This window comes from Hyaena hyaena, unplaced genomic scaffold (genome assembly GCF_003009895.1).
Source record: "Hyaena hyaena isolate Hyena2069 unplaced genomic scaffold, ASM300989v1 scaffold_314, whole genome shotgun sequence".
NCBI classification, from domain to species: Eukaryota; Metazoa; Chordata; class Mammalia; order Carnivora; family Hyaenidae; genus Hyaena; species Hyaena hyaena.
In genome coordinates this window covers 671,863-689,326 of record NW_024080947.1, presented here as the reverse complement: position 1 = coordinate 689,326, position 17,464 = coordinate 671,863, and the positions used below count along the sequence as shown (strand labels likewise).

At 34.3% G+C, this 17,464-nt stretch overlaps 1 protein-coding gene across 4 annotated transcripts in view; it reads right to left on the bottom strand.

Annotated features, from left to right (window-relative positions):
• Positions 1-17,464, bottom strand: part of ARHGAP12 (Rho GTPase activating protein 12) — a 120,572-nt gene that overhangs the window by 35,403 nt on the left and 67,705 nt on the right. For 3 of the 4 annotated variants that reach the window (XM_039248666.1, XM_039248667.1, XM_039248668.1), the window contains exons 5-7: positions 11,383-11,523; positions 10,129-10,209; positions 991-1,116 (exon numbers count right to left, since the gene is read on the bottom strand). In XM_039248666.1, coding sequence (XP_039104597.1) covers positions 991-1,116; positions 10,129-10,209; positions 11,383-11,523 — 348 coding nt within the window. The remainder of the gene's footprint in view (positions 1-990; positions 1,117-10,128; positions 10,210-11,382; positions 11,524-17,464) is intronic. The other variant, XM_039248669.1, reaches the window with a different exon arrangement.

Genomic DNA, 17,464 nt, shown 5'->3' with positions numbered 1-17,464 from the left:
CAAACCACATAATATCCTTACAAATATAAATTACAAACTGGTCTTTCATTGTTGTTTTATTAGTTTATCTTATAAATACAATGTGTGTAGAGTGTTTCTACAGCTGCACAAAAAGCTTTCCATTTAATGTCACAAAAGAGAACATTGAAGTCACTCAAAAAAAAAAATATATATATATATACTTGTTCTGACTGATTGATATAATTTATAAAGGAATTTACATCTGAAAGAAAGTACCTAAACAGAGAAATATTCCTTAGGAGAGTTAATTCTTGTTTTTACTAACACACCTGAAAATGCAGGAAATCTGTTAATTATGCTAAAGAGAAGTCTGATTATGGTTAAAAAAAAAAAAAAGTCCCCAGTGACAGATAACTTTTTAAAATACAAGTTTTAGAGTGTTACTACCACCCTCGCACTTTTACATTAGTATGGTTGATATTCAACAAATTGACATGAATTTCCTATTCCATCCCCAAAATGAAGACACAACATAAAGAGAAAACTCATAAGGAAGTTAAAAACATTATGGCTTTTCCATGTCCGCACCAAAATTTATCCCTTATTTGAAACAGAGAACATCACTTATCAGATTGATAAAAGAAGTCCTTCCTGCAGAGAACAATTAGGGAAACAGAGGAGTGGGATTCCGATCTTCCCAAGGGAATAAAGAAAATTAATTAAATGTGTTTACTCTAAAACCTCCTGAAGACTGAAGACAAACAGTAACAGATACATGATTTTAAAAAAAGGTTATCAAAAGTATCTATCACCCAGTAGGCTCAAATGTATACATTATTAAGCCACAGATAAGTCAGTGCAAAAATCAATAAGCTTCAAAACCAAAACCCATTCCAGGACAAATTGATGCTATCTATATATAATAAAACAGTAGTCCCCAAAGTAGGAGATCCAGCTAAGAAAAAAATGAAAGTTTAAAGAATTAAGAACCTGCCAATATTCTCAACAGATTTTCTCAAAAAGCCCTACCTTGTCATTGGTGTCCAACACAATGGTGCTATGTCTCCACTTTGTTAATACTATCGGTTCTTGCAGCCGCCTGTCCAGGCTCCTACTTTTAATTATTTCTCTTTGCTGCTGGGATGAAGCATTATACTAAAAACAAAACAAAACAAAAACATTATACCTCATAAATAATAGAAACAAAAGTGAAATCTAAACATACAGTCTCCAAATGACACCTAATATTAGGCAAAGTTCATCACAGGAATTTCTCTGGTCATGGTTTGCTCATCTTGGACCACGCTGTGGCAAAACTGAGATGACCAAAGGTTTTGGTGGTGGACAGACAGTTAACGTTAGTTTGTCAAAATATTCAGTCTCCCAGGTCTCCGTTTCATCAACTGTAAAACACGCACAACAGAAATACCATCTCGTTCACACAGGTGTTATAAAAATTAAGCAGTATGCAGGCACCTGGGTCGCTCAGTGGGTTGAGCGTCCGACCCTTGATTTCAGCTCAGGTCATGATCTCACAGTTTGTGAGCCCAAGTGGGGCTATGGGCTGACAGCATGGAGCCTGCTTGGGATTCTCCCTCTCCCCATCCCCTCCCGCCCTGCCTCTCCCCTGTGTTTTCTTTCTTTCTCTCTCTCAAAATAAACTTAAAAACAAAGTTAAGCAGTATAAAAAGTGCTATTGCCCTCACAGTAGGTTCTCAATAAATATTGGTTATTATAATTTGTAGAATGAGGTCATTGAACAAATTGATTTTTTTAAGTTTCCTTCTAACTCAAAAATTCACATGAATTCAATTTTTGGTTTAGGTTTTTAAAATAATGACTACATATGAAACAGTATCCTCACATTTAAAGGGTTTTTTGTTTGTTTTTATTTTTGCTATCATTTATAGGCCAAACATACTATTATCTGTTTCTCTGAAGTGGTAAGACATAACCAGACCAGAAGATAGAGATGATACTAGTTGGAAAGATCATTCCTGAACATATCAGTTGTGTACAAAAAATAGATAATAACTACCCCCCAAAGTTATATATAAAATTAAGAATATATTAAGGTATAAATCATGTGTTTGAAATGTTAAGTAGATCAGCAAGCAGAAACATTTCAGAAGTGTGAGGTTTAGAAGTTATGCTGCTTTATACAGCCAATTTTAATAAATTATAAAATTAAATGACAAAAAAAATTTAGATGCTACATTCCTCTCCTGAAAGCAAAGGACATCTAATACCTATCTACTTCTCCCACCCCTAAAAAGCTCAGCAAATCTTAAAATTTTAACAATTCATTATAATTCCAGTAAAATTATATTACAGAAATGTTTTTAATATTAAAAAATCTTCCAACATGTTTTTCTATAATATGCCATTTCTTTACTCCCCGAAAGGAGCCTATAGAGACCCCCCCCAAACTATCTCCCAAATCTGTTACTTCATTCTCCACATTAAAATTTGCCAAAGCTAGGCAGTTACATATGGCATTTGTTTTTAAATCACTGCTGCTTAACAATTAGCAATCTTAAAATCTGTCACAGAAGTTCATAAAGGGATCATTTCCAGAATGAACAAAGATGAAACTGAAAGACTACTCCCAAAAAAATTCTTTGCCAGAAGTCTCTAAGTGAAAACAGACCTAAACAAAAATATACTTTCCCTTCAATACAAACATCATTAGTAAGAACTAAAATATACAGCTGTGTGGAAGTATGTGTATAAGCCATTACAGACACCTACCTTAGCTTATGAGTTTTAAAATTACTATAATTGCTGAGAAATCCTTTCTACGTGTTATCAAAAGTAATGTAAAACCAAACTGGGCAATAAACACAACTGTAAATGTGCTGGTGGTTTTACTATGGCACAGTAAGTTCATAAAAACAAAGCATAAATAAAATGTCAGAGAAATACTGCATAGACAGAAGACAAAAACAAGGTATTATTACATAATTAGAGAAAGGAAAAATAACAAGACCCCACAGTTAAAACACATGCATACACACATGTCTAGTTAACAAGATGGCTACGTTTAAAACTTTTCCAATCCCATTAAAAACACCTTTTTAAGAATCTTAAATGAACTTTTACTTAAATTATTTCAAACACATACAAAAGAATAAAGACTATAATGAAAACCCACCATCAAGTTTTAGCATATCTAATAGAAGATACTTGCTTTAAGGTACCCTTAAAAAAAAAAAAAGGAAAATATTATAGACATACTAGAGACCCTCTGAATATATCTTCGAAATTCCATTCCTCTCCCTCTTTTCCCAGCAGCACCATATAATTCAGTGGTCATCATTCTCATCACACTTTATATATACTTATGTATCTATAAATATGTTTACTTGTGGAGTTTCAAACTTTATATAAATGGAATCATATCACATGCATTATTCTTCAATTTGCTTTTTGCATTCAATATGTTATTTTAAAAAACATATCCATGCTGGTGAGTATGCAGCACTTATTTTCACTTTTATATAATAATACATTATAAACATAATTTAACCATTTTGCTATAAAAGGACATGTCTACTGTGGTAGTACTAATTTACTTATATTTCTATAGCAGAACATAATGCTTTGCACTGCCCTACTTAGTACTGCTGAATTTATATGCATTTGAGTATATAAAATAAATGTTAAGTACATATACGCGTTAAAAAATGTATTTGAAAGGTGAAATGCTAGTCATCATTTTAATTTACATTTTCTGATTATCTGTAAATTTCGATATCTTTTCACAGACATTTCTTCATATACTTATTTCATGTATTTCCTTTCCTGTGTATTGCTTGGTCATGTATTTAGCCCAAATTCAACTGAGCTTTCTCCTACTATTACGTACAGAAAGATCAGGAAGTTCTTTATATATTTTGTTTCTAAATGTTTGTAAGCTACTTGAGTTGAATTTATCTTTTCCTAGTCCACAGCTCAGCTTTTCCTCTAAAAAGTACCTCTTTTATTAGAAAGTGTTTTGTTTAACATGATGTAATCACACCTGCCAATCTTTCCTTTTATAGGTTTTTGTTATTGCAGTCTTGGTTTAAGAAATCCTTCCTACTCCTAAGTCAAAGATTTTTATATATTCTTCCATAGCCTTTAAAGTTTTGCTGATTAAATTTACATCTCTCATCTACCTGAGTTAATCATTAAGTGTGAAGTGAGTAAAGATCTACATTTCATTTTTTTCATAAGAGTAACCAATAATCTTAGTAGCATTTATTGCATAATCCATGCTTAACTCATTGATTTGTAATGCCAGATCTGAGCTTTCTATCCTGGTCTATTTCTCTCTATGTGTGCTCTTACCACCCCATCTTAATCACCGTAGCATGAACCTCATCCCTCACATTCCCCACTTCCCATTTTCAGGAATACTTTGGTTCTTCAAAGACCTTTGTTGTTAATAAAATTTAGCATCAGTTCCAAAAAAGGTGGAGGGGGAGAAACTAAATGAAAATGCAGTGAATTTATAGATTAATGTGGACACTGTAATAACATTGAGCCTCCTGGTCCAAGATCACAATGGCATATTGCACCTTTTATTCAGGTTTTATGTCCTTCTATTCTGCTCTGAAATTTTCTTCATTAAGATCTTACAAACCTTTAATAGATGTATTTGTAGTTGCAACTTTTCTTGTTGCTACTGCTGCTGATGTAAAGAGGATCTTTATTTCTATCACATTTCAAACCTGACTTTTTACCAGAGAAATAGTAGGGTTTTTTTTTTTTTTTAAGTTTATTTATTTTTAGAGAGAGAGGGTACACTCATGAGTGTGGTACAGGCAGAGAGTGAGGGAGACAGAGAATCCCAAACAGGATCTGCACTGTTATCTCAGAGCCTGACGCAGGGCTTGATCTCACAAACTATGAGATTTAAGTCTGCCATTTTATTTGTTTTTTATCCTGTTTATCATTCACGTTTCTTCTTTCTTACCTTCTCATGGACTACTTGAAAAGTTTTTACTATTATATTTTAATTCATCTATAGTTTCTTGAATCTATCTTTTGTTAGTTTTTTAGTGATTGCTCTAGGGATTACAATTTACGTGCTTAATTTTATCACAGTCTACTACTATCAACATTTTACCATTTCAAGTGAAAGGCAGAAAACTTACTAACAGTGATATCACTTTACTCTCCCCTCTTTCTGGTACCGTATATAGCTGTTTTAAGTATCATCTCTACTGGAGCGCCTGGGTGGCTCAGTTGGTTAAGCACTGACTCTTGATTTTGGCTCAGGTCATGATCTCATGGTTTGTGAGATCAAGCCCCACACTGGGCTCTGTGCTGTCAGTGGGGAGCCTGCTTGAGATTCTTTCACCCTCTCTCTCTCTGCCCTTCCCTTGCTCATACATATGCACTCTCTCTCTCAAAATAAACTTTTAAAAAAAGTATCATTTCTACTTCTAAGGAGTTCTTCTTCAGAAATGTTTTAATTTTTTTTGAATGTCAAACAATTTTTAAAACTCAAGACAAGTCTCCTCAGATATTCACCCTTTCTTGTACTTTCTCTTGATGTTCCAAATTTTCTTCAGTTACCATTTTCCTTCTGTGTAAAGGACTTTACACAGCAATTCTTTGAGAACTGCAATAGAAATTCTTTGAGAACATGATACTGGTAATAAAATTCCTAATTTACTTTCATTTGAAAATGTCTTTATTTTACTTATATTCCTGAAAGGCATTTTTGTTGGATGTACAATTATAGGTTTAGTTTTTTCTTTTAGTATTTCAAAAATGTTATACTACTTCCTTCTAGCTTCATAGTTTCTAAAAGACACTCACTGCCATTCAAACCACTATTATCCTATAGGTACTGTGTTGTTTCACTGAGTTGCTTTCAAGATTATTTTAGTGCGAAAGGGAAGTCTTTAGTTTACAAAACTCTGACCACAATGTGTCTAGATGTGAGTTTCTTTGGGTCTATCCTGTTTAGTGTTGTTCAGCTTCTTGATTCCTGCGGTTTGTCTTTTGCCAAATTTAAGCTGTTTTCAAACACTGTTTCTGCAAATATTTTTCAGCTTCACACTCTTTTTGCTCTTCTTCTAGAACTCCAATGAAATGAATATCATGAATATCTAACACTTTGGTATTTTCCTCACAGGTCTCTCAGACTCTGTTATCTTTTAAAACTCTATTTTTTGGTGCACATGCTCATTTCAATACTATACTTGTGACATGCTTGCTCAAAATCATTACGGAAAGCTGGGGCACCTGGGTGGCTAAGTCTGTTGAGCATCGGACTCTTGGTTTCAGCTCAGGTCATTATCTCATGGTTTCAGGAGTTCAAGTCCTGCATCGGGCTCTGTGTTGGCAGCACAGAGCCTGCTTGGGATTCTCTCTCTCTTTCAAATAAAAAAAAAAAAAAACAACTTTAAAAAATCATCTGGGAAAGTAAGTCACATGACTGAACTCAGACTACAGCAGAATATACCTCCTTTGACAGTGGGAGGCCTCTACAAGGCACACAGCAAAGAGCACGGATACAGGAGTGGGTTCAGAACGGATCCAATAACGCACTCTACCACAGCAGGTAACATGGTCCTTTACCCTTTGATGGCTGTTATGACTGTCTCCCTCTATTGAAGTTCTGAATATCCAGTAAAGTTTGTCAACACGGAGATTTATTTTTATATATCCTGGTCAGTATTTAAGGCATATTTTCTATAAAGACTCTTGCCTTCCTTCAATTTGAGAAAATTTCTAGAAATTATATTTTTAAGTATTACTTCCCCTATCTTTCCTCCATTCTCCTCTTCTGGAATTCCTATTATATGAATATAGGAAACCTCCCATCCATCTTCCATTTCTCTTAACTATGCTTTAGTATTTGTTATCTTTCTGCTCTTCTGTCTATAGTTTACACTACTGACTGCATTTTTATTGCACTATCTTTTCATCTGAAATCTTTCTTTTTTAAAAAATGTTTTATTTATTTTTGAGAGAGACAGAAAAGGTGCACATAAGTGGAGGAAGGTCGGTGGGGAGGGAGGGGACAGAGGATCCGAAGAGGGCTCCATGCTGATAGTAGAGAGCCTGATGACTGGCTCAAATTCAACGAACCATGAGATCATGACCTGAGCCAAAGTCAGACTTTCAACCAACTGTGCCACCTAGGCACCCCTCACCTGAAATATTTCCAATTTATTTTTTATCATATTCAGTCAGCTAGGTTTCTAATATGTATCTACATTGGGAGTTACAAGACTATCTGACAGAATTTATTCTGGATTTATTAAGTGGTACATTGTTTAGAATACAAAATTTAACCTATAATTTCTTTATATACAGTAAAAATCCTTTAAATAGTGGTTCTAAAACATTTTGCCTTATTTCCTAATTTCACTGTACCCAAATCAAACCTCCCCACATCCAATTTAATTAGAAGTTCAAGAAATTGCCCATTCTGACTTTGTCCAAGTGTTGGCAGAAAATGAGATCATACCACAAAACTAATGACTCAACCCTGGTCACAATCAGCACTCATTTCCATTGTTGTGGAACTACCCTTAAAGGTTTTGATATCACTCAGTCCCTTGCCTCTCTTCTTTCTTTCATCCAGAACATCTCCACAAGCAGGTTTCCTAATACTGAACCTTTAAGTCTTCAGACCAAGTATACGAGTTAATACAAAAACAAATAGAAATATTTAGCTACCAGTTAAGTATAGTTTCCAATTGCTCTTTACATAAGGTCACCCTGGAAGCCTCTTCTCTCAGTGGACCCTGACCTAAGACAAATCACTCAAAAGAAGGCTTGTGTTTGATCTCATTACTCCAGGTAATTAGAAACTACTATGAAGGAAGATGCAATACAGTAAGATTTTTCTATAACTCTAATGATATTTGACATACTGATATAAGCTACAATGAGAATCTGTCAAGTAAAACAAAAATTTAATATATGTTTAAATTATTTAATTACTACTATATTAATAAAATATTGGCCTTCTATAATCTAAATCATTTTCAGTGAACTAAACTTTCAGCAGGTTTATCTTCTGGTATCTTTAAGTAAAATCAGATCTCAAATTTTATAAGCCCAATACAACCAATCACTGTTACATAGGTTTCAGTACTGAATAACTGTCCCCAAATATATATTCTTTTCCCAGCACAGAGGTATTACATATTTTGGCTGTCACCATCCATTCTTTCCAATTTAATCGCTAAATAGGATTATATTTATAAATGGTAACAGTTTTGCAAAATAATAGATGATGTATTCTATAATTTCTCTTTTCTCCTAAAAGTTAAAAATTTTAACTCTATTTTATTTAACTTGGAATACTATCTCCCACTAAAAATTTTACTGAAAGAAAAATTAGGCCATTTCATATTTAATTCTTGGTAAAACAAAACAAAACAATAACCTCACAAACAAAAAAATCCTAACTATTACTAGAGCATCAGTCAACTGCTATTATCTGGTTTATAAAATATTACAGGGTTCTGAATGGCTGACACAACTTCCAAATTTAAAAGGTAAATATGGTTTTACCTTCAGAATCAGATTTCAAACATATCAGTGATGATGAAAATGAAAAAAAAAAATGAATGCTTTACCAAATTATATTTCATAATTAAAATTTTTTTTAATGTTTTATTTATTTTTTGAGAGAGAGGGAGAGATAGCATGAGCAGGGGAGGGTCAGAGAGAGAGGGAGACACAGAATCTGAAGACAGGCTCCAGGCCCTGAGCTACCTGTCAGCACAGAGCCCGACGCAGGGCTCGAACTCATGAACCGTGAGATCATGACCTGAGCCAAAGTCGGACGCTTAACCGACTGAGTCACCCAGGCACCCCTATATTTCATAATTTTAAAGAGTTATAATAGAAAACTTTCAACCATGACATATGTGGGAGCAGTTTTATGGCATTTTATACTAAATTTTTATTTCAATATTTCTTCATTCTTGGCTTCTTTTATGGTTTATTTTAAATAAAAACAATGTGACCAAACTACAGATATAATAAAAAGATCAGTGGCTGCTGGGGGATAGGAGAGGTAGTAACAGAGGATCTTGAGGGCAGTGACGATACTTCACATGATATCATAATGATGGACATGTCAGTATGCTTTTGTCCAAACACACAGAATACATAACACCAAGAATGAACCCCAGGGTAGACTACGGACACTGTGGATTATGACGTGTCAATGTAGATTCATCCTTAGTAAAAAAATATATCATTCTGGTAAGCAATGTTGATAATGGGGGAGGCTATGAATGTGTAGGGGATATATGAGAAATTTCTGTACCTTCTCTCAATTTTGTTGTAAACCTAAAACTGTTCTAAAAAAATTAAGTCTTAAAAAAAAACCCACAATGTGATATTTTCATAACTCTTTGCATATAGGAGTTTTATAATTAAAATATGAAACTTATCATCACTGACACTATGAAACCCCCTGCCTTTTAAGCTCAGCCCTAGTGCACTTACCTGAAAGGAGATATTCAGTGAGACCCCAAAAGATCTTATCAGCACATGTTGCTAATCTGACAATTACAACACATATTTACATACGAGAATAAACTAGAAATATTGAGTTGCTTTTTTTTCCTCCTAAAAAAAGAAGATTAGGAGCACCTGGGTGGCTCAGTCAGTTAAGCGTCTGACTTTGGCTCAGGTCATGATTTCAGGGTTTGTGAGTTCGAGCCCTGCATTGGGCTCGCTGCTGTCAGTGCAGAGCCAGCTTTGGATCCTTTGTCCCCATCTCTCTGCCCACCCCACACTTTGCGTGCTCTCTCTCTCTCTCTCAAAAATAAACATTAAAAAAAAAAAAAAAGATTAAATGTAAAACCAACCTCATGTAGAAAATTCAATACAGTCAAGATAACTAGATATATGAGGTCATTATTAGCACTCAAGGAGATTCTTCTATCCTAGGAATGATGAAAAATTGGTTTCAAGTTAAAACCAAAAGAAGTTTTGAAAAGGAATTATCAGTACTCTATAGTATTATCAAGATAATACACATCTTAGAAAAATGTAGGCAAAAGATTCTCAGTGAATTCTGAAAACAAGTCTTATTTTTTAAAAGTTGAATAAAAATTTTAAAGTAAATCTGCTAAGCCATTTTCAGATATTATTTTACCTACTATTTTAAAACAGAAATTCAGTGTTAAGGTTTATTACCTTTGGCAATTCCCATTCTGACCGAGATCCATCTGCACTGTAGTAATATTGTCTCCCTTGATCATCAACATGCTTGAGCCACTATAAAAACAAAACAGGTGTCACCTTTTAAATTTAAGTAAAAGTGAGTTAAGCTTATATAATCAGAGATATTAGATATTTTCTTATGAATTATATTATACTTGCTCAGCAACACTGTAAAAGAAATTTACAAACTTACACTAACAGATTTGTATTTTAAGTTTGGTAAAAATAACTACATCCAATACTAAATGTGAATTTCTTTTCCCTCTCTTTCTTACAGTGTCAAGCTAGTTCCAATGCCAAGCACCACTTAATGTAAGAAATATGTAACATAAAGATACATAGATACACATATACACTGGACACAGAGCCACACTTAGTCTGAAAATAGGTTGAAAAATTAACAAGAGACTTTTTTTTATATCTTCAAATATAAAACTATTGAACAATTTAAGCCAAACTTAATGCAAACCCTTAGGAATTACCTCCTGTAGCCAACAAATTTCTAACCTCATATGACTTAAGTGATACTAATAAAACTTCATACAATTCAGGGAATATGAGGGACAAAAGACTAAGTACTGCTAACATAAACATATGATCTTTATTGTGAAAAAAATGAAAACTAATGTTTCCTTATGTTCTAGTGTGAAATAATTTAAAGCAGGAATGAAGGATATAAACCCATCTCCATTTATTCCCAAATGTCTATTCTCTAGGCAAGCACAACCTTACCTTCTCTGATGATACCAGATGTAAATACATAAAATTTCAATGAGCATTCCCAAACTAGTTAATTAATCATAAAATACTAGATTCATGGTTTTTGTTTTACATAACTTGCTTATAAAAGAAAAAGGAGTATATAAAGTGAGGTGATATATCATAGTGACACATGCTGAGAAAATGATTCCCAAAAACCATTCCTCCTCCCAAAAAATAAAAAGAAATATGCTTATTGAAGAAGTCTAAACAGAATGACATTCAATAGGTCTACTCTTATACAGGTCTATTTTAAATGGGTTTTGACACCACAAGAATCATTGTAATTATAAACAGTTTAAAACCATGAATCAGTAGTTATAGTGAATTTTCATGCTGTCAATTGCCAAGACAAAAAATTACAATAAAGAATGTTTTCATGAGTTTCTAAAATACCAAACTTCAGTACACAACTATTTTTATGAGAGGATTCTGCCAAGAAAACTAGATGAGAAAAAAAGAATGTACCTTTTCATTAGTATAGTCACTGGTATATAAGGTATGCCCACGTTCATCCAACTCTTCTGACCAACCCCTTGGAGGAGAACCACACTGACTATCTGACTGGCTGTAACAAATGCTGTGGTAGTTTTCTTCTGATGAAAGAAGCTATAAACAGTCAGAAACATAAGGATTTTTCTTCTTTGAATATACAAATATATATATGCAGCAATTGCAAATCTAAGCAATAAACTATATTTGGCTGAAGCACTAAGATATCTTGACTATATCTTAATGTTTTCAAAACAAATTGTTAGTCTTTCAAAGGGTACACTATAAGTGGTAAGGTGAAAGTAACAATAGTTATTTTAGCACAATGATACAACCCTAGAAAAATTCACCATAATAAAACTGAAAACAATGTTTTCAGACTGAGAGATAAAATGCTGCTTTCTATTTAATGCCGCTTCTGAGCCAAAATCAGGTTAAAAACTGACAGGAACGTGTGTATGGGTATACACATCCATCTGTAAGCAAAATAGGGGACAAGGGTACTTCATAACTCTGAGTTTGTTGAAAATTCTCATTCACCATAATATTACAGGTTCCTAGCCAAATGTCTGGCCAACAACAGTGCTCAATAAATAGGTCTTGAATTTTTTTTTAATGTGTGAAACTGAGAGAGGAGAGACATTAGTTTTATATTACTGTATTTTATGTTCTAAATTATTGGCAAGATTTCCTAACTCATTCAACCAAATGTTTATTAAAGATGGTTGGAAACTAAACTTCAAAACATGAAAAAATGGTACTGAAAAATTCAAACATGATAAAGAGATGAAAACATTCAGTATGGAAATAACTTAGGTATACTTTACTTTTAAAAGCATGAGAGAGGGGTGCCTGGGTGGCTCAGTCAGTTGAGCTCCCAACTTCAGCTCAGGTCATAATCTCACATTTCGTGAATTTGAGCCCTGCATTGGGCTATGTACTGACAGCTCACAGCCTGGAGCTTCAGATTCTGTGTCTCCCTCTCTCTCTGCCCCTCTCCGCTTATACTCGGTCTCTCTCTCACTCTCTCTCTCTCTTCTCTCTTTCAAAAATAAATGAACATTAAAAGATAATTTTTTAATAAAAATATAAAAGCATGAGAGAATCCAGACACAGAAGCGATTAAGACTTAGAAAGCCTAATGTCTGCTTTTTTCAAACAAGAAGCACCATAATGTGAGCAGCATTCATTCAACAAATATTTACTAGATTAACTCTCATGCACAATGACCTTTCTCAGGTCACTTTTAGGTAAAATAGTTTCTGCAATTAAATCTTACTTATTCTGACTACATTTTCTACCATCATAATTTGGTCTAAAATAGTAAAATGTGTAGATTCTCAATATTTTAGAAGTAACTTAAAGACATAAACATACTAATAACATAACACAAAAACTGACATAGACAGCTTTACAGAAGCCTTGCATAAAGTGAGCTATATATGTTCTGTAACAGGAATGTTGTTGTTTTTTTAATGGAAAATTTATTGCAAAAATCAGGACTTATTTTTACTTAATTGAGACTACTTAAAATATAAGTTCATGTGGGCAAAGTACAATAAAATCTTTTAGAAAGAGAGAAATCTATGCAGTGGAATATTATTCAGCCATTAAAAAAAAAAAAGAATGAAATTTTACCATTTGTGACATGGATGGACCTTAAGGCATTATGCTAAGTGAAATAAGTCAAAAAGAGAAGACAAATACTATATGATCTCACTTAAGTAGAATCCTCAAAACAAAACAGAACAAAACAAAACAAGCTCACGGATACAGAGAACAAACTGGTGGTTGCCAGAGGTGGGGAGGGCAGGTTAAATAAGCAAAGGAGACAAAAGGCATAAAATTCAGTGACAAAGTAAGTCATGGGGATATAATGTACTGCATGGCAATCACAGTTAATAATACTGTATTGCATATGTGAAAGTTGCAAAGAGAGTAGATATTGAAACTTCTCATCACAAGACCAAAAATTCTTAACCAAAAGTGGTGACAGATATTAACTAGACTAACTGTGGTGATCATTTTACAATATACACAAATACTGAATTATTATGTTATACACCTGAAACTAACATAATATTATATGTCAAATATACCTGAATAAACAAACTGGTAAAATTAATCTATGTAACAAAGTCACCAAATCATTTTTTTCGTAAATATGACTTTCTAGTTGACAAAATGCTCCCATAATTTCCCAACTTTTGTGCAGTAAGATACTCTTTTCTTCCATGAAAAGAAACCTCTAGTATCTCAATGTGTTTTATTACTCTATAGAACCAGGAGTACCTTTAAGATCCTGATTGTTTATTGCTAGAAAAGAGATATTTAGTGGCAACTAAATAAAATTAAGATTATTTTTGGCAAGCATTATCAATGTTAACTGCACTATACTCATAATTCCATTCAACAAGATACTTGGCTCAGTAACTTTGGGGTATGTATTTTGCAGCAAAGATGGCCTAGTAGAAATATAGGGGGCTACATAGATGTTCCATATACAGGGAATGACATGTAGGTACTAAAATGGGTACCTGGATTAAAACAATTTAAAATGTTAATTTTTTTTAAGTTTATTTATTTTGAGAGAGAGAATGAGCAGGGGAGGGGTCAGAGAGAGAATCCCAAGCAGGAATTGTGTCAACACAGAGCCTGACTGAGGTGCCCAGGCACCCTCAATATATTAAATTTTTTAACACATTCTTTAAAAAAATGTTTATTTTTGAGAGAAACAGAGAGAGGCAGAGACAGAGAGAGACAGAGAGAGAGAGCGCAATCAGGGTAGAGGTAGAGAGAGAGGGAGACACAGAATCTAAGCAAGTGAGCTGTCAGCATAGAACCTAACTCAGGGGTCAAACTTGTGAACCGTAAAGATCATGCCTGAGCTGAAGTTGGACACTTAGTGGACTGAGCCACCCAGGCACCCCAAATTTTTTAAAACATCATAAAGAAGCCAACAGATAGACTAAGAAATACTCAGAACTAAGAACTAAGTAGATGCAAGAATCAAGACAGGTAGATATAAAGACCAGCTTTCTCTATGAAGGCATTTCCCAAACCCCAAACTAGAACATTAGTTTTCAAAGTCATAAAGCATTGGGAAACAGAATTCAAGACTACCAAAAGTAGGGAGTCTAACAGGATTCCCCTCTGAAAATAAATAACTGGGACCCCCAAGAATTATACCCTCAGATTATCAAGTGAACCAGAAACAAATTTTGTCCCTTTATCCCACACAAAGGAAATCATGGGGATCTTCCCAAATAAATGAGGGAAAATGGGAGAATCTCCACCCATAAATCAGTCTTCATGCAATCCAAATTACTACTACCTAGGTGGCCTGTAAACACGAAAGCTGAAAATTCAGTTTCAAATGTTCACAGGATACTAACTTCCTGGCAGAAACAAAAGCAAATCTGCTCTGATGGAACAGACTGTAAATCCCAGCATCAAAGACTTCCTATATATGAACTATAATCTCATCTTAAAACACACATACTTGGACAAGATGTGAAACAAAACACCATAAGAGTCAGCAGAAAAGCAGCATAATCCGACTCTTAAAGACTGTATATACTACAATTATAAGAAACAAAAGACTAAAGAACAAAAAAGATAGGACAAATTAAATATCTGATCCCTTACTGAATCTTTTATTGTAGGAAAACAACTATAAAGGATATTACTTGACAAGTGAGAAACACTGAAGATTAACTGTATATTAAATAATATACCAATTGATAAATTACTTTTCACCAAAAAACAACAAAGCAAACAAACAAACCAAACAAAAAAACCCAGAACAGTTTTGCTGGGGAATGTCCTTATACTTAGAAAATAAAATATTATGTTGGCTTATCTAAAAGGTTCAGAAAAAAATTACTGGAGGGTAGAGGGTAAAAGGAGAGAGAGAAATAAAGCAAATGTAGCAAAATTTAAAACTGGTAAATCTTGACAAAGGCTATCTACTACATGGATGTTCACTATTCTACTCTTTAGGTTTAAAACTTTTCAAAGTAATAAGATGAACAGCTCCCCCAGATAAAAACTAGCATGTTTTTAATATTCAAGGATTGGTTTAATATCAAATAAAGAAGGGGGTGCCTGGGTGGCTCACTTGGTTAAGCATACAACTCTTGATCCCAGCTCAGGTCATGATCTCACCATTTGTGAGTCTGAACCCCTACTGGGCTCTCAGTGCAGAGCCTGACGGGGATTCTGTCTCTTCCTCTCTTTGTCCCTCCCCTGCTTGCACTCTCTCTGTCTCTCTCAAAATAAATAAACTTACAGAAAAAAAAGATGTAAAAACAAAGATGAAGAATAGTGAACAGGAACTATATCTAAAAGTTGAGAATGAAACACAGAGAGACCTAGAGATAAATTACACCAGTATAAGGAAAATCAAGAGACATGACCAACATAAGCAGATTAAATATTCAACCAATCAAAGTTCCAGAACGAAAGGAAAGAGGAAATGGGGCAGAGGCTATATATAGATGACCAAGACTTTTCTAGAACTCATAAGGCTCCTCAAATTCAAGAACCTCCAGAAAACCCTGGCAGGAAATAAAGAAGATACCCTCACCTAATCACAACATAGGAAAATTACAGACAAAGAGATTTAAGAGCTGCCAGCAAGAAGAGATGAGCTGCTCTTCTCAAGGAATGACAATCAAACTGACAGCTGAACTTCCAATACCAATAATGGAAGCCTGAAGACCGGAGAATAAAATATTCAGTGAACTAGGAAAAAACAGTCAACTCAGAACTGTATATCAAGTAAAGGTATTCTTAAAAAATGAGGAAAATTAAATTTCTAGACAAAACTAGATTCTATCACTAATAAATCTTCACTAAGCAAATTTAAAAGCACATACTTAAGACAGTAGTTATCCAAGACAAAAGTTATCCAAGATATCTAATTTGCATAAAGGAGTGTGAGAAAAAGAATATGAGGGCAAATTTTAAGAGTTACCACGTAGAACAATGAGGGAGCTAAAAACAGAAATAAAAGACAATAGCAAACAGCACATGGTTCTCGTATGGCTTTAAAGAGCAAGAAGATACTAACTTTAGACTTTGATAAGCATGCACGTTATTATAAGGCAGGGTTCTCAACAGAAGCACTATTGGCATTTAGGACCTAATTCTTCATTGTGGTAGCTTTCTTGTATATCATAAGGTGTTTGAAGGCCCCTCTGGCTTCTACCCACTCAATGCCACTAGCCCTCCCTGAGTTTTAACCACCAAAAATGTCCCCAGACATGGAGACTAACTGTCTCCAGCTGAGAACAACTGGTTCTAGCTAAACACTAAAATAGTAAGACTGAATTAGATGGATGATTGAACACTTATTTCCTCTCAATCCCCACTAGAAGTACTGAAATATGCTTTAATAAAAGACCTAAACTCCCAAGAAGAGGGAGAACAGAAGAGACAACAGTCACAAAACTCTGGAAGCTGAGACTCAGATGAACAAAGGACTAAATTATCTGCAAAGAGCAAAGTCTAAAATGGTGGGGGTAGGAGGTGGAGTTGGAGAAGGAAGTAAAATCCAACCACTTTACAGATGAGAATCTTCAAATGGCTCAGGAACTGACAGTATTAGGTCCTCTTTGAACTGGGGGGAAGGCAGGGTATTGCAATGAGCACTAAAATTGCCAGAATCCCTTTCCTTCAGGCCTGAATGCTAGATGTTCACCCTTCTCTTTTCCCAGCAGAAGTACAGGGATTTCATTCCCTCTTAAGACGGAAAAACAGTAAGACTCTGATTTGGAAGACAACATGCACAACTGGGACATTGGTACCAAGCCGAAAGGGGAGAGACTGAGGGACTATACGCAAACTAAATGCTGACTACCAAGACCCTTGCAACCTTGGCTTTCCTGCAGACTTTAAGACCTCTATGAGGACTCATTAAGTCTAAAAGGAAAGACCTAATGGTTCTGACACTGGAGACTCCCTGCAAGCAGCTGACCCATATCGCCATAAAGTGAAGTTCAAAGTGTTTTTCCAATTATGAGAAAAAATGATTTCCAACCTAAAACTCTATACT